This window comes from Danio rerio, chromosome 5 (assembly GCF_049306965.1).
Source record: "Danio rerio strain Tuebingen ecotype United States chromosome 5, GRCz12tu, whole genome shotgun sequence".
NCBI classification, from domain to species: Eukaryota; Metazoa; Chordata; class Actinopteri; order Cypriniformes; family Danionidae; genus Danio; species Danio rerio.
Window position 1 is genome coordinate 74,982,495 of NC_133180.1, and position 19,546 is coordinate 75,002,040.

At 33.4% G+C, this 19,546-nt stretch overlaps 1 protein-coding gene across 49 annotated transcripts in view; it reads right to left on the bottom strand.

Annotated features, from left to right (window-relative positions):
* The window catches only part of ank1a (ankyrin 1, erythrocytic a), a 223,213-nt gene that overhangs the window by 71,463 nt on the left and 132,204 nt on the right, over positions 1-19,546 (bottom strand). For 15 of the 49 annotated variants that reach the window (XM_073950245.1, XM_073950229.1, XM_073950220.1 and 12 more), the window contains 8 exons: positions 16,299-16,329; positions 14,589-14,667; positions 12,869-12,984; positions 12,262-12,486; positions 11,039-11,193; positions 10,182-10,393; positions 1,752-1,956; positions 657-753 (listed from right to left, as the gene is read on the bottom strand). In XM_073950245.1, the coding sequence (XP_073806346.1) occupies positions 657-753; positions 1,752-1,956; positions 10,182-10,393; positions 11,039-11,193; positions 12,262-12,486; positions 12,869-12,984; positions 14,589-14,667; positions 16,299-16,329 (1,120 nt within the window). 49 annotated transcript variants of the gene reach the window in all.

Below are 19,546 nucleotides of genomic sequence, written 5' to 3' on the forward strand. Positions count from 1 at the left end.
GGTCAATACGGGAGCAAACAGATATATGTAGACAATCCAGAATCGTAGTCAGTAAACAGGCAATAGGTCGTAAGGCAGGCGGCTAAACAGGATGACAAGGATAAACAGGGCTAAGATCAAAACACGGGAAAACAAGACCAGGATAACGCGTTGTAATGTCACCTTACAGATAAACAAGACTCGCCAAACTGAAGGAGTGAAAGTGTAGTTCTAAGTGTGTGTGTGTTTACCAGCGACATCTGGTGGTTGTTCGCTGGTAAACATGACAGTTATGTTAACTGAACTGATTTGTGTTGGGACAGCATGAATGACTTGTGTGGAACCCTGTTTTTTTTTACAATGTAATTTTGGTTTAACTTAATGTTGGATTTGTCTCATATTGTGTAATGTAATTATTACATTTTGTCATTCACAATGAAATTTTTCATTTATTTATTGTTATTTTTTAGTTTAAGAAATAAAAATGTAGAAAAGTTGACTGACTAATATAGGAAATAAATAGAAATAATACATATAAAGTAAATCAAAAATACAAAGGGTGCATATTAGAACTGTGCATATTATAGACGCATGGCAGGGATTAGTTAGGGCACCCAAATAACTAAATAATCAAAAATTTATATACTAATATGTAACCAACATGCTATGGGACTCACCGGGCAGAGACATTGGTGGTGAAACTGGCACAGTCATTGGAATACGCCAGTTTGGTGGTGCCAGTTATATCTTCCCACTGGGCAGGAGCTGTTCCACCTATAAAAGTACAGCATAATCTGATCAAAATAAATATGCATCAGACAGCGTATTTCTATTTCTAAGGAGAGAAAGAGGTCAAGAGATCATTGGGAATCTGTTTCAGTATTTATAGGTTTAAAATGGTCGAAATTTTATTATTTAGGAATAAATTGTAAAGGGTAATTAATGTACCGGATTCTAAAATGTTTGCAGTAAATAATACCTTGGACTGATTATTTTTTAGTATTATTTATTTATTGAATTATTTATTTAAATGCAAATTACATTTTTCTCTCAGCAAAAATATATATATATATGTGTGTGTGTGTGTGTGTGTGTGTGTGTGTGACCTGTATGTATATATACATACAGTTGAAGTCAGAATTATTAGCCTCCATGAATTATTTGACCGCTGTTTATTTTTCCCCCAATTTCTGTTTAATTGAGAGAAGATTTTTTCCAACACATTTCTAAACATAATAGTTTTAATAACTCATTTCTAATAACTGATTTATTTTATCTTTACCATAATGACTGTAAACAATATTTTTCAAGACACTACTATACAGCTTAAAGTCACATTTAAAGGCTTAACTAGGTTATAACAATGGTTTGTCTTGTAGACTATCAAAAAAAATTATAGCTTTAAGGGGCTAATAATATTGTCCCTATAATGGCGTTTAAAAAATTAAAAACTGCTTTTATTCTAGCCGAAATAAAACAAATAAGACTTTCTCCAGAAGAAAAAATATTATCAGACATACTGTGAAAATTTCCTTGCTCTGTTAAATATCATTTGGAAAATATTTTAAAAAGAAAATAAAATTCAAAGGGGGGCTAATAATTCTGACTTCAACTATATATATATATATATATATATATATATATATATATATATATATATGTGTGTGTGTGTGTGTGTGTGTGTGTGTGTGTGTGTGTGTGTGTGTGTGTGTGTGTGTGTATGTGTGTGTGTGTGTGTGTGTGTGTGTGTGTGTGTGTGTGTGTGTGTGTACCGATGACGCTGCAGAGCAGGCGCAGGCTGGTGGTGTCTCCCTCTCCGGCGTCCCGCGGGCTCTCTCTCCATGAGGGTGGCAGTGGGATTCTCAGGCCGATGGGACGGTGAAACTTCCGGCGCCGAGGCTCCACCGTCACCACAGGACTGAACGTGGCCTGGTTCCCCAAAAGCTTGGCCACCAGCTCATCAGGCACCGGCTGGGCCTGAAGACGAGGAGGAGGAGACACCAGAACAGAAACACCAACAGGAGGAAGAGCAGAAAGAGGTGAAAAATAGGAGAGAGGAAAGAGACTCCCACATTGTTATTGAATGGTGCAGTAGTGGCCAAAATAACCAGAACACCTCACATATCCGAAAATATTGAGCTTTTATCTTAAAGGTGGTGTTCATAAGACTGTCATGAGGCATTTATAATCATGAATAGTGAATATTAGATTTAATGTATGCATACGATAACTGGTAAAAAGATGGTAATACTCAACTCAAAAGCGGTGTTCATAAGACTGTTATGACACCTTAATAATAATGCATCATGAATATAAGTTTTATGCATGCATATGATAACTGTTTTAAAGCTGGTAAGACTTTACTAGAAGGTCAATGTTTATAAGACTGTAATGACAGCTTTATAATCATGAATCATCCATCATGAATATGAGATTTTATGCATGCATATGATAACTGTTATAAAGCTGGTAACACGTTACTTGATTGAAAGGGGTGTTCATAAGACTGTCATAATACCTTTATAATAATGCATCATGAATATAAGTTTTATGCATGCAAATGATAACAGTTAAAAGGCTGGTAACACTTTACCCTAAAGTCAATGTTCATAAGACTGTCATGACAGCTTTATAATCATGAATCATCCATCATGAATATGAGATTTTATGCATGCATGTGATAACTGTTATAAAGTTGGTAACACTTTACTTGATTGAAAAGGGTGCTCATAAGACTGTCATAACACCTTTATAATCATGAATTGTGAACATAAATATGAGATTTCATGCATTCATATAATAACTGGTAAAAAGATGGTAATACTCAACTCAAAAGCGGTGTTTATAAGACTGTTATGACACCTTTATAATCATGCATCATAAATATAAGTTTTATGCATTATGCATGCATATGATAACTATTATAAAGCTGGTAACACTTGAAAGGGGTGTTCATAAGACTGTCATGACACATTATAATCATGCATATTTACATTATGCATGCATATAATAACTGTTAAAATGCTGGTCACACTTTACACGAAAGTCAATGTTCATAAGGTTGTCATGACATCTTTATGATCATGAATCACCCATCATGAATATGAGATTTTATTTATGCATATAGTAACTGTTATAAAGCAGATAACACTACTTGATTAAAAGGGGTGTTCATAAGACTGTCATAACACCGTTATAATCATGAATAGGCAACGAAAATGAGATTTCATGCATGCATATGATAACTGTTAAGAAGCTGGAAACAATTACTTGAAAGAGATGTTTATAAGACTGTCATAACACCTTTACTGTATAATCATGCATCGTGACTATGAGTTTTCATAAATGTATATAAGAACTGTTTAAAAACTGGTAACACTTTACTTGAAGGTTGATGTTCATAAGACTGTCATAACAGCTTTTTGAATCATGCATCATGAATATGAGATTTTCTTAACTGTTAAAAACCCTTAACTCTACTCAAAAGGGGTGTTCATAAGACTGTCATGACACTTTTATAATCATGGATCATGAATATAAGTTTTATGCATCCATATAATAACTGTTAAAATGCTGGTCACACTTTACATGAAAGTCAATGTTCATAAGGCTGTCATGACAGCTTTATAATCATGCATCATCCATCATGACAATGAGATTTTAATATGCATGCGTATAATAACTGTTTTAAAGCTGATAACACTACTTGATTGAAAGAGGTGTTCATAAGGCTGTCATAACACCATTATAATCATGAATCCTCAACAAAAATATGAGATTTCATGCATGCATATGATAACTGTTAAGAAGCTGGTAACATTTTACTCGAAAGAGATGTTTATAAGACTGTCATAACACCTTTACTGTATAATCATGCATCATGAATAAGAGTTTTCATAAATGTATATGAGAACTGTTTAAAAACTGGTAACACTTTACTTGAAGGTTGATGTTCATAAGACTGTCATAACAGCTTTATGAATCATGCATTATGAATATGAGATTTTATTAACTGTTAAAAACCTGTAACTCTACTCAAAAGGGGTGTTCATAAGACTGTCATGACACTTTTATAATCATGCATCATGAATATAAGTTTTATGCATGTATATAATAACTGTTAAAATGCTGGTCACACTTTACATGAAAGTCAATGTTCATAAGGCTGTCATGACAGCTTTATAATCATGAATCATCCATCATGAATATGAGATTTTATTTATGCATATAGTAACTGTTATAAAGCAGATAACACTACTTGATTGAAAGAGGTGTTCATAAGACTGTCATAACACCGTTATAATCATGAATCGTCAGCAAAAATATGAGATTTCATGCATGCATATGATAACTGTTAAGAAGCTGGTAACACTTTACTCGAAAGAGATGTTTATAAGACTGTCATAACACCTTTACTGTATAATCATGCATCATGAATAAGAGTTTTCATAAATGTATATGAGAACTGTTTAAAAACTGGTAACACTTTACTTGAAAGTTGATGTTCATAAGACTGTCATAATAGCTTTATGAATCATGCATCATGAATATGAGATTCTATTAACTGTTAAAAACCCTTAACTCTACTCAAAAGGGGTGTTCATAAGACTGTCATGACACCTTTATAATAATACATCATGAATATAAGTTGTATACATGCATATAATAACTGTTAAAATGCTGGTCACACTTTACACGAAAGTCAATGTTCATAAGGCTGTCATGACAGCTTTATAATCATGAATCATCCATCATGAATATGAGATTTTATTTATGCATATAGTAACTGTTATAAAGCTGATAACACTACTTGATTGAAAGAGGTGTTCATAAGACTGTCATAACACCGTTATAATCATGAATAGGCAACGAAAATGAGATTTCATGCATGCATATGATAACTGTTAAGAAGCTGGTAACAATTACTTGAAAGAGATGTTTATAAGACTGTCATAACACCTTTACTGTATAATCATGCATCGTGACTATGAGTTTTCATAAATGTATATGAGAACTGTTTAAAAACTGGTAACACTTTACTTGAAGGTTGATGTTCATAAGACTGTCATAACAGCTTTTTGAATCATGCATCATGAATATGAGATTTTCTTAACTGTTAAAAACCTGTAACTCTACTCAAAAGGGGTGTTCATAAGACTGTCATGACACCTTTATAATCATGCATCAACTCATCTCTGCATAATGCATCAACTCAACTTTAACCCAAGTACTTGCAATTAATTACAGTGTGCTTATGATGGCTTTACACTGTAAAAAGCGATTAGTCGAAAAAGTGAGTAAACTCAATACCTTCAAATTATTAAATAAATTAAGATTGTGCATAATTATACAGATTAAGTTGTGAGCTTAACTAAGTTAAAAAATATTTACATTTTTCAAAGTAAAATAAACTTGTATTTTTAAGGCAATGGGTTTACTTACTTTTAATAATTGCTTTTACAGTCTATTCTACGCTTACCACAGCATAATGATGACTTTGTAGATATTCAATTCATTTTATGGGTATAGTAAAAGACAATTAAAAAAAAAAAAAACTAAAATCTCCTAAAATGACATGTTCCAATAATTTGGACCACTGCTGTACATTCAGAAATGAATAAATAGGAATATGGGAAATGTGTTCATATTTATGAAATAAATCCGATAGGATAGAAAGAGATCTCAATAACCAGTGCAAATGCAATCCAGACACAACGTTAAGCTTGTAAAACAGTCTTATTTATTAAAAGAAAAAGTGTTACAAATATTGAACCAAAGCTGAAGCAAAAAATAAAGACACAAACACAAAACTTTGACCCTGTATGGTTGTAAAGCTTTTAAAGATCTTTGAGCAGTTATTATAATCTGTATGCTATTTATTTACAATGAATTATCAATTAAGATGTGCTTTATTGCTGATTAAAGTGTTAAATATGATCACGTCAGATTCAATATATTCAAATCATTTCCTATTTCTCACATTTTAATTAAATATACTTTACGTAAAATGTTCATTTGTGAAAAAAAAAAAACAAAAAAAAAAAAACAAATGTAGTTTTTTGCATGTTTTTAATTCAGTTTCAGATCTGTAGCTCAACGTTGGTCTGTGTCCTGAAATGTATACGGTAGATCTTCCAGGAGTAATTAGGAAAAACCTTTTTTATACGTTGAGTGAAAGTGTGAAAAACAGTTCTGTGTGTATTTGTGGCAAAATCTGCATTTTGCACCACTTTAACAGCTTTTCGGCTTTCAAACAAATGCATTGTTTATAATACAGCACAATGAGAACTGATCAGATGTATCAGTACGTTTAGATGATTATTAGGTCACTGCTCACAAAGTAGAAACACAAAAACCAAGCAAAATAGAAAAACAAAACAGTAATACAACAAATGATAGAAATGATTAAACAAATAATGGGTTAAAACAAGTCAGGTCAGCTTTGGTATGAGCTGGTTGTTACACTTGCAGAGCAAAAGATAAAATAAAAAACATGCATGAGTCCTGAACAAATATTTCCTTATAAATTTTAGCTTCTGAAATGTAAAATATAAAGTTGCATTTAAATGTGTGTGTGTGTGTATATATATATATATATATATATATATATATATATATATATATATATATATATATATATATATATATTAGGGCTGTCAAATAATTGTCAGAATTAACATAATTAATTAGACTTTTTTGTAATAACTCATGATTAATTTTCGAAACGCCATATTTATTACAGAAATAAAAACACAGGCATTTAAGTGCCATTATTTCCATATTGGATTTTAAGTGGACTGCAAACACACACACACACCCACACACATACACAGAGACAATGCGGGCAGTACAGCGCACTCAGGGAGCAAGGGATCCCTTCTGATTCATCAACACGCATGATGGCGTTCATCAAATTTGCTTAAACTAAGCGTTCTAAAGCAGGGATTGCCAAACTTTTCAGCCAGCAACCCCCAAAATGACAATGCCAGTGACTCGCGACCCCCAATTTCCTCTCAGGTTGTTATATATACAGTGGTTATAAATGCAATGGCACACACACACTAATAGACACAAGTCTATTCTTGTTTTAATTTTTTCAATGTATATCAGTGTTGTAAATGGGCCAGAAAGTTTAACCTGGTGTTATAAAATCAATCTGCTGCTTCTGACGCTATTGCTGTGTCTTTAATATAATGTAATTACCCCAGGGGTCACAATCCAATAGAACTAGTAACTATGAGCTACTGTAGTAACTATATAGTAACTATAAAGCATATAGTAACTATAGACGACAATTTTTTTTTTCTCTTCAGTAGGTTATGGATAACCTATGGTAATTCTTATGGTTTAAAAAAAAATTATTTTTTGAAATCACCAGGCGACCCCCCTTGATTGTCCCACGACCCCTCGGGGGGTCCCGACCTCCACTTTGAGAACCACTGTTCTAAAGTATGGCTGTATTTTACAAGCAAAGATTCTGACACAGCAACGTGAAACTGACGCTTTACAAAAGTTGCGTTTAGTGGGGAAACACCTCAAACTTGTAAAATGTGAGGGCTCATGGAAGCAGCTTAAAGGTGAGGAATGGGCTGTCTGGCATCTGGCACTTTCACTACAGTACATTTACACGGACACCAATACTCCGCTTTTATGATTAAGACATTACTGATTAAGAGTCTACCATATAAGCAGCGATTTTTGATAATATTAAAGGACCAGCGAAATGCTGAGGTTTTTCTTTCCGTTCCCCATGCGGTATCACATTCCTTTAAAACATCCTGAATGAAAATCTGCTGAATGAGATTGAACTGCTGAACTGCAGTTAACGTCTAAATATTGAAAATGAAACTCCCGAAATTGCAAGAAACTCTGGAGGAAATGTAGGATAGCCTGCTGATGCCACATTAATTGTTTTATACTGAAACGTTCCTTCTAAAAGCGTCCTTGGTCTTACCCAAATTTTCTTGCACGTTAAACACACGCAGAGCTGGAGCAAGCGGAACTGGCACTGTAGGCAAACGGCAATCACGCCACCCTCAACCCGAAAGTGACCGGTTCGTGGACGAAAGTGAGGACTGTGAGGGAGGGGGTGGGTGCAGCAGATGAAAGTGAGGACCGGGGGGTTCGCTCACTATTCTGCTGGCTAAGGCGGCCGCCTAGGTCAACTCTATGCACGCACCGTCCCTGAACACACGTCAGCCACAACAGTTAATAAAAAAACTGCAACTGCATTATTTGCGTTATTTTTTTTAAACGCGTTAAATATTTAAAATTAATCACATGCTTATTTTGACAGCCCTAATATATATATATGTGTGTGTGTGTTTGTGTGTGTGTGTGTGTGTGTGTGTGTGTGTGTGTGTGTGTGTGTGTGTGTGTGTGTGTGTGTGTGGCTAAAGTTCTAAAACAACTAAATACATAATTTTAAAATGCGTGTACAGTAACGCTAAAAACGTTTTATATAAGGTGCTTAAAATATTCTCAGTGATACAGAAATATGGTCCTCATCAAAATAGATCATCTTTTACTCTCATCAACATACACATTCCTCAAACAAAACCTTCCATACTAAACAATCCATCCATCATCATCTTATCTCTAAATATTTATCTATATATTTATCTGTATATTTTGATCTGTAATAAACTCATTTAATCGAAGCAGAAACCAGAAACACACCATGCATTATTCCATTATTCCCCATTCATTTCTCCTTTCACAAACACTGAACAACTTGCAAAATGACATTCATTCACATTCAACGAGCCCAAAACATTATTTAATTTCGAGACATGAAAGATGAGGCGTTTGTGGTAAGGGTTTATTTTTGATGCTCCCTATTGCACACTTAGTTGACTAAAAGTTGCATTGCCAATTAATTCTCATTTGAGTATTAATAAACTGTCTGCTTAATATCTGCTGATACCTTCAACAAACAATTCACTGACTATTAGTAACTTTGCAAGTACATGTCAACTTAAACTAACCCTAACCCCAACTTCACAGTCTACTTGTAATCTGATGAGAATTACTTGGCATCTAGATGCAATGTAACTTAAATTCAACAAAATGTGTTAAAGGGACCATCAAAACAAAGTGATACCGCGTTTGCTCATGTTTGACGACCAAACGGCAACACACAAACTTGTATACAACTCAGGCTCATTAGAAAAATGTGCACAGGGGTACATTTCTGAGAACCAAGAAATACGCACCCTGAACTACGTCTTCTTGCAGTTCTTTTTCACTAATCCACTAGAGGGGGCATAGTGTACATTTTTTGACAATCTCAAATACGTAAATCCACCAGAGGCCGCTGTGAACACATCTGGCCATCTCAACATCCTTAATTCTACCATACCATGCAGATTTATGGGCGCCATTTTTGGTGAGCTACCAAGCAAACCAGTCACAATGAAGAAGCCATCCATACGGAGGTAAGTACCGCCCTATAGTGTTTGTTTACACTCAAAATGCAGCCATATGTACCCACAAGCACATATTTCTTAGATCTCAAAAAGGTAGCCCTGGGCATATTTCCCCATTGAGTCTGTGTTGCTTGTATACATCGTTTAGGAGGACTCTCGAAAGGCGTAATGTATTTTCTACTATAAAAATCACTTATTATATGGCTCTAGCCATAAACCCAACCCTTACAAAAACCTGTGGCAAAATATAAATGTGAAGAGACTCCATTGGGTTTTGAATTACGAGGACACAAGTCATGTCCTCATAAATCAGATTAATAGAATACAACTAGGTTGAAGCCAGAATTATTAGCCCTCCTCAATTATTAGTCTTCCTCCTGAAGAAAAATATTGCTTAAGGGGGCTAATAATATTGACCTTAAAATGTGTTTTGTTGTTTTTTTATTATTAGAAACTGCTTTTATTCTAGCCGAAATAAAACAAATAAGAATTTCTCCAGAAGAAAAAATATTATATGAAATACTGTGAAAAATTCCTGAAATTGTTAAACATGATTTGGGGAATATTAAAGAAAGACAAAATATATCACAGGAGGGCGAATCATCCTGACTTCAACTATATGTAATTTTGTGTCCTCATAAACCACATGAACAAGCACACACACACATACACCAAAAAACTCCCCTAAAAGCTGTCATTATGGTAATAGACAGGAGAAAAGCTTCCTCCATTTTCCATGCCATGCTCTTCCTCCTCATCATCCTCCCATCTCACCTGCAGTCCCAGACGCACGCGTTTGGTGACGGCCGTCTCTGGAAAGGTGGCCTGGACCATCGGCACCAGTTTACTGGACAGAAAACCTCCTTCTGGGCCAATCAGATCGTTCTCCTGCTGGATGCGAGACACCACCGCAAAGTAGAGCGGGAAGTCGGTGGAGATGATCCGTCTGATGCGTTTCTTCCCGAGCTCCTCCTGACTCTCCAGATCTGTGGAGAAAACACAAGCCATGAACGATGAAAGCTACACTGGCTCTATGGAAAACTATACATTTACAGATGAAGTCAGAATTATTCACCCTCCTCTGAATTTTGTTTTCTTTTTAAAACAGAGCAAGGAATTTTTCACAGTATTTCCTATAATATTTTTTCTTCTGGCGAAAGTCTTATCTGTTTTATTTCGGCTAGAATGAATGCGGTTTTAATTTTTTTGAAATCCATTTTAAGGCCAAAATCATTCGCCCACTTAAGCTATATATTTTTTGATTGTCTACAGAACAAACCACTGTTATACAATGACTTGCCTAATTATCCTAACTACTCCCTAATTAACCTAGTTAAGTTTTTAAATGTCACTTTAAGCTGAATACTGGTACCTTGAAGAATATATATTCTCTTACTGTCATCATGGCAAAGATAAAAGAAATCAGTTATCAGAAATGAGTTATTAAAACTATTATGTTTAGAAATGTGTTGAAAAAATTTTCTCTTAATTAAACAGAAATATACAGGGGGGCTAATAATTTAGGCAGAGACTTCAACTGTACATTATAATTTTCGTATGGACATTTAAGACATTATATTGTACAGAAATGAACATTTTTGATTGTTTCTAAATATATAAATACAGCACACCTTCATCCATGCCGTTGAGTATGGTCTCCAGCACTTCATCTCCATATCGGTTACGATGTTCCTTCCAGACCGATCCGTTCTCACTCCTCAAGACCACGAGTTCCCGATCTCCCCGACCGAGAGCCGCAAAATGAGGAATCTCCACAATCACAGGCCTTCACCAGAAAGAAGAGTTAGTGTTAGTTTGCTTAAAAAATTTAAAAAATAAAATAAAATAAAAATTAGGCAGGCACCGAAATTTAAATTGTGCTGAAAACTTAAACTCTAAATGCACTGAAAATGCAGGACTAAAGGCCAAAAAGAAGATTTAAAATTTTCAAAAATTCATTAAAACTTATTTTACTAAATTAAAAAATGTCTGAACTTGCAAAATGACATTCATTTACATTCAACAAGCCCTAGACTATTATTTTTATTATTATTATTATTAGCATCATTATTAAGAGAGTTGAAAGATAAGGCGTTTGTGATGGCTGATTGTGAAAATGTGCCCAGGGCTACATTCTTGAGAACCGAGAAATACGTACTTTGGGCTCCGTCTCCTTGCTGGGTTTTTTCCACCTCAAATCTACTAGAGGGCGCTCTGTACATTTTTGACAATCTCAAATATGTTCCAGGGGCACGTTTTCTCATTTGTGCCATTTCTCATAAACCCACCAGAGGGTGCTGTAAACATTTATGGCCATGTCAAAGTCCTTAATTTCACCATGCAATCAGACTGCTGCTTTTTGGGTTTTGTTTTGGGCTCCATTTGTGATGAGCTACCGAAAACTAAAAATGCAAACTGAAAATGCAAAACAAAACAAAAAAAAGGCCAAAAAGGAGATGGAAAAAAATGACCAAAAATTCCAAAAAACCTAATTTGACCTTATTCTGGGATAAGCGTTTGCTTTTTGCAATTGTTTTGGAACTTCTGATTCAGTTGCCTATGGGAGAAATGACTAGAGATAATAAAAAAAAAGGCAGAAAACCGTCAAACTGCTTGCGCTACAAACAAGTGTGTTCATGACTGTACATAAAAAGTAGATTAATATAATAAGATAATATCAGTTTGCAACATTAAGCAGCAGGACAAGCGGTTTTTAACGTCTGAAATCAATAAACGTGAATAACAGCAGAAGTCTCCAGCCAAATAGATTCCAAGGGCTGCGCCCGATTGCACATCAAGAATAATGTCATTATGTTTAAAACGCTTGTATTTCTGTCAGAAGTGTTTTGCTCACCCTAAAAACTGCATGCTGGCTGGTCCAAGGGAGATGATGCGGCTGGCGAGACCCTCTCCCTCCACTAATGGCGGCGGTGTGGGCAGCTTCTGGGGCTTCACCAGGCGGCAGGTGATGCGTGTGGGAGCGGCGCAGGTTCGAGGAGGAATGATGACACGGAGGCCGTTGTGTCTGCTGCCGCGCATCGAGCCGCCGCGAGCATCCACCATGAAGCTCACCAGAAAACTGCACAAACATCAAGACGTTAAAGGGGAACTATCATCACATTAGAGTGTCGTTTCAGCTCAAAAATCCCCAGATAATATTTATAACTTTTTGAAACTGCCCCTTAAAAGTTTGGATTCTGATTGTGGCATTTTGATGACTGTCACTTTAAATAAGCTTGTGCTTCTTTGAAAAGAGGGCGGAGCTAGTAATGCTTATGTGTCAGCATAGTGGCAGATTCAACAACAAGACTGATGTCGTATGCTAATAAGGGAGAGATGGTCACTTTCCCATTTGGGCTTTCACATTATGGATTGGAACAGGGTGAGGGTAAGTTAAAAAAACAGCCTTTTTTATTCAATCTAAAATGTCACAGATACACAGGTATGGTCAGGAGGCTCACCCGGTGTGGATGGGACTGGCAACCGGACTGACATTGTCTGAAGTCTCAGTTGCAGGACTGCTGGGAATCAGAGAATCCTCGTCGTACTCTTTGGGCAATGGAAGTGGAGTGTGCTGCTGTACATAAACACATGGAGTTATGACACTAATGTTGACATATTTGAAGTTACAAAATAATACGTCAAATATATTAAACAATAAATAAAAAAAATTAATAATATATATATAGTTGAAGGCACACTTGTTAGCCATCCTGCAATTGTTTTGATTCTTATTAAAATAACTCTCAAGTAATGTTCAAGAGAGCATGAAAAATGTTCAGTCTTTACTATTATTATTTATATAACAATTAGAAAAATATATATATACATTCATATAAAAAAATATCTATTTATTTGGCTCTGTCTGTCTGTCTATATACAGTATGTAAAACAGTAAAGGTTAAAATCATCATGGCAAAGACAAAATAAATCAGTTGTTTGAAATTAGTTATTAAAAGTAATGTTTAAATGTGTTCAAAATAATCAAAAAAATGTAAAAAATATTTTTAAAAATTTACTGAAAAGTACTTTTTGAATATTATACATGGTATTTTAAAGGGTATTAAATATGTTGTAGTTGAAACCTGGAAATTGAGTATGAAATATTGAATTTACAAGTACGAAAATGTGTTTGAAATATTCTTAGTTTAAATATTCATATCTTAAATAAACAGCTGTGTTAAATTTCAGGACCTAAAAATACAAACTCTGCAATTCAAGTCATTAAAATGCATTAACTTGTTAATACGGTGTATTTTTTTCAGTTTGTGCTATTCAACAAGCTTTTTAATTCAATATGTTTGGCATTGGTTTTGTTCCATAGAAACCGGAGCACCCGGAGGAAACCTATGCTAACACGTGGGGAACATCCACACAGAAGGGCCAACTGACCCAGCTGAGGCTCGAATCAGTGACCTTCTTGCTGTGAGGCGAATGTGCAACCCGCCATGCAATGGTATTTTTTTTATTAATTTCCCAGTGAAAATGGACAATATTTTGGTGCATTATTTGTATAATATTGATTGATAAACTTTTTTTATATTAAATTATTTTTTATATTATTATTTTTTTATTATTAAATAATGTTTCATTTTATTAAACAGTAAAATAATAGTTTGGTCACCAAACATATTTAGGAATACAAAGATAATACATTTAAATTCAAACAATTACAAATAAATAAACAATTATAAAATACAAACGGCACAATTTCAACTAAATTGTACATAATATAATTATAAATATAGTATACATATTATTATGCATATAATTTAATTGTTTTATAATTATATATAAAAATTATATCAAAAATAATATTTAAAACAAAAACATTAATGTTAACAATAATAATAATAATAATAATAATAATAATAATAATAATAATAATAATGTTTATGTAAACAAAAGAATAAGTTAATATAATTTTATTATTATTATTATTATTATTATTATAGCAGTAGTTACTTAAACAATGTCTTAATTATATATATATATATATATATATATATATATATATATATATATATATATATATATATATATATATATATATATATATATATAAATCATTAAATAAATCCAAATAAATCCAAATGATTCAGAGCCTGACAGAGCACCAAGTGAGACCTCCAGTACGCCTTTAGCTTGAAATAAACAAATATATTTAAAAATAAAAATTACCTGCTCCATCTCATGCTCTTTCAGCATGACAGTCTCAGGAGACACACACGGGATCCTCGGGATAGCAGGAGAATGATTCCTAACAAAACAAGTCAGAAAAATAAGCCTGATACAAAGAAATCAGAAAGATTGAAAAAACACTGAAGTAATTTATAGGAAATACTATCATGTTTTTGAACCATACTATGGTAAACTATATTGTATTGTATACTGTAATAAATACCGTAGTATAGTTTAGTTTTTCCTACAGGTGTATTGCAGTGTAGTATACTCTATAGTTGTGGAAAACTACAGTACTGGGTCATTTTGTATATTGCTATTATTGTTGTGTTACCATTATGTCTATTCAATGAACTTGAATTAATTTATTATTTTTACTATTAATAATGTTCTAATATTTTTAGTATGATTATTAGAAAATAATAGTATTAATAATTATAATTATTATTATCATCAGCACCATCATCATTATCATTACTATTATTACTATCATCATTATTATTATTTTAAAACAATGTCTTAAATATTTATTTAGCAAGTTTTTTATAAAGTACACATCTACTTGTTTACATAATTATTTTACAGATCATATTTCATAATAATTTTATACATGTAATAATATAAAAATAAATAAATATGCAAGAAAATTATAGCATTAATTATAGCAATTATTATCATTATTATTTTATTATTATTATCATTATTTATGTATTAATATTATCAGTATCATTATTTTAAACGATGCCTTAAATATTTACTTAGTTTTTGTACAAAGTACACATCTACTTGTTTACATAATTATTTAACAGATCATATTTAATCATTATAATAATAATAATAATATACATGTAAAAATAAACAAATATATAAGAAAATAATAGTATTAAAATTCAATCATTTATTATTATTATTATTATTATTATTATTATTATTATTTTATCAGCATATTATTATAATTTTAACAATGTTTTAAATGTTTATATTTATTTAGTTTTTGTGTAAAGTACACATCTAATTGTTTGCATTATTGTTTTACAAATAACAAATAATACTATAATAAATATAAAAATAATAATAAATACATTGGACATCATCATCATCATTATTATTATCATTATTTTTTGTATTATTATCATCATCATCATCATCATCATCATTTTTATTATTATTTTAAACCATGTATTAAATATTTAGTTAATATAATTTAGTTTTTGTATAAAGTACACATGTATTTATATTATTTATTATACAGATCTATTCTTAAATTAATTTTTATATTATAGAGTAGCTTATTCGTTAGTCAAGTAATAGACAATGCTTTGGCAATACTTTGCTAGTGATGCCAATAAAGCTCATTAAAATAAAAAAAAATTAAAAATGAGTGGAATTAAACGACCACAACAGATTAATTCAAGTATGGTTCAAAAACATTAGTATGTACAATACATGACTGTAGTATTTTTCATCATATGGTCTCCCATCATAACTGAGTTTCCTTTCCTCGGTTTCAGCTCTTATATTTGACATGATCAGACATGATTCTCAATTTAGCTGCCGTCTACTTTAACCATTTCTCTCTTGTTTGTTACTGTAAATATCCGAATCATCTTCAGTGTGATTTACTCCAACTCTCCCTCGTACTCTAGAACTTTCTTGGGGGAAAGGAAATCCTCATCATGGTCCTTTATGTCCTCCATCTTCATCAAATACCTGGCGCCCTCGTTTCCCAGCAGCTCCTCGCCTGCCGCAGGGAGGAAGAGAAAAAGAAGAGAAGAAGAAGAGTTATTGATGGAAATGAATGCAGAAGGACTGAGAGGATGTAATGGAGAGCTGCTGAGTGAGGGTAATATGACACAGAAGTACCATGGTATTACCACCAGTGCTCTTTAGAAGTGCTTTAGTGTTATATAAACATACATATGTAGAAATCTGACATATGCTAATGATTATATATGATGTTCACGTTTGGATTTGACATGTCATGATATGCATGTCATGGTTGTAATTTTGTAATTTGTGTGTATATATATATATATATATATATATATATATATATATATATATATATATATATATATATATATATATATATATATATATTGGCTTAAATGAGACTTCATAAATATACATGTACACAAAATAGTAACATAACTGACAAGATGTATGTCAGGGGTAAATATATATATACTCATCGGCCACTTTATTAGGTACACCTCTCCAACTGCTTGTTTACGCAAATTTCAAATTAGCCAATCAAATGGCTGCAACTCAATGCATTTAGGCGTGTAGACATGGTCAAGACGATCTGCTGCAGTTCAAACCGAACATCAGAATGGGGAAGACAGGTGATTTAAGTGACTTTAAACGTGGCATGGTTGTTGGTACAAGACGGGCTGACCCGAGTATTTCAGAAACTGCTGATCTACTGAGATTTTCAGACACAACCATCTCTAGGGTTTACAGAGAATGGTCCGAAAAAGAGGAAATATCCAGTGAGCGCCAGTTCTGTGGGCGCAAACGCCTTGTTGATGCCAGAGGAGAATGGCCAGACGGGTTCCAGCTAATAGAAAGGCAACAGTAACTCAAATAAGCACTCGTTACAAGCCGAGGAATGAAGAAGAGCATCTCTGAACACACAACACGTCCAACCTTGAGGCGGATGGGCTACAGCAGCAGAAGACCACACCAGGTGCCGCTCCTGTCAGCTAAGAACAGGAAACTGAGGCTACAATTCACACAGACTCACCAAAACTGGACAATAGAAGGTTGGAGAAACGTTGCCTGCTCTGATGAGTCTCGATTTCTGCTGTGACATTCGGATGGTCGAGTCAGAATTTAGCGTCAACAACATGAATGCATGGATCCATCCTGCCTTGTATCAATGGTTCAGGCTGGTGGTGGTGGTGTAATGGCGTTGGGGAAGATTTTCTTGGCACATTCTGGGCCCATTAGTACCAATCGAGCATCGTCTCAACACCACAGCCTACCTGAGTATTGTTGCTGACCATGTCCATCCCTTTATGAGCACAGTGTCCTCATCTTCTGATGGCTCCAGCAGGATAACGCACCATGTCATAAAGCGTGAATCATCTCAGACTGGTTTCTTGAACATGACAATGAGTTCAACCGGTACTAGTAAGGTGTACCTAATAAAGTGGCCGGTGAGTGTATATGTTTACATATATATATATATATATATATATATATATATATATATATATATATATATATATATATATATATATATATATATATATATATGTGTGTGTGTGTGTGTGTGTGTGTGTGTGTGTGTGTGTGTGTGTGTGTGTGTGTGTGCTTATATTAGTTCCATGATATAATTATATGTACACTGGCAACTGAACCATTTTTTGTGCCATGGTACTCCCTAAATACTTTTTTGAAAGGGAAGGTTTACTGAAATTGGATGATTGATTGGATTAGATGATGATTGCTGCTCCAGTGTGTTTTATTCCAATGTAAAAAAAAAGTAATTAGTATTAACTAATTACTTTTTCAAATAGCTTCCCCAATACTGAATTGCAAGTGAATGAGAATACAAAAAAATGAAGAGATCTGTGATGGACATACAGCAACACGTGCGTGTGTGTGTGTGTGTGTGTGTGTGTGTGTGTGTGTGTGTGTGTGTGTGTGTGTGTGTGTGTGTGTGAGGATTACATTATGGGACCAAATGTCCCCACAAGTATAACAATATCAGTAAATTTTGAATTGTGTAGATTTTTTTTTGGTCCCAATGAGAAAAACGGCTCATAAATCACATCAGAATGACATCAAAAATATAAAATGCAGATTTTTTCCTGGTTAGGTTGGGGTAGAGAATATACAGTCTGTACAGTATAAAAATTATTATGTCTTTAAAAAAATGATATTGTAAAATATTACTGTAATTTGTTACAGCAAAAATTTTTAGTTTTTCTTTAAAGTATTATAATTTGTGTCAATCTTTAAAATTTATTATTATATTTACTGTGGTCAAGAAAAAACTACATTTATGCAAAGTAAAAATATTGTTTACTATTAAGACACTAATTATTTTTTAATAATTATAATTATTATAATTTTTTTATTTTGATTTGGATTAAAAAAAATCTTTAATTTGCTTAGGCTAAAGTTAAAACTTCCCTCACATTATTTAATATTAATCAAAAGTAAAAATAAATTGCTGATTTTTTAGGCAAATTGAATAAGAAATAAATGATAAACCATGTATTTTCACTTACGCCAATATATAAATATATATATATATATATATATATATATATATATATATATATATATATATATATATATATATATATATATATATATATATATATATATTCATACATTTTCTTTTCGGCTTAGTTCATTTATTCATCAGTGGTCTCCACAGCGGAATGAATCGCCAACTTATCCAGCATATGTTCTACACTGCAGATGGCCTTCTAGCTGCAACCCATCACTTGGAAACAATCATACCCACTCATTCACACACACACACACACACACACACACACACACACACACACACACACACACACACACACACACACACACACACACACACACACACACACACACTATGGACAGTTTAGCTTATCCAATTCACCTATACCACGTCTTTGGACTTGTGGGGGAAACCGGAGCACCCGGAGTAAACCCACACCAACACGGGGAGAACATGCAAACTCCACACAGAAATGCCAACTGACCCAGCCGAACCAGCGACCTTCTTGCTGTGAGGTGATCGTGCTACCCACTGCGCCACTGTGACGACCCCTATATACATATGTGTGTGTGTACTTTGAATAAAAGACACAGTAGCTTCTTCATGTCAGGCTGGGAAGTCCCCATAAAGATAGTTGTACAAGTGTTTGTGTTTTTACTGTATATTATTAACTACAAATCAGAGACATGACCTTCAAACACACACGCCTCTAGTGATTTCACACAGCTAA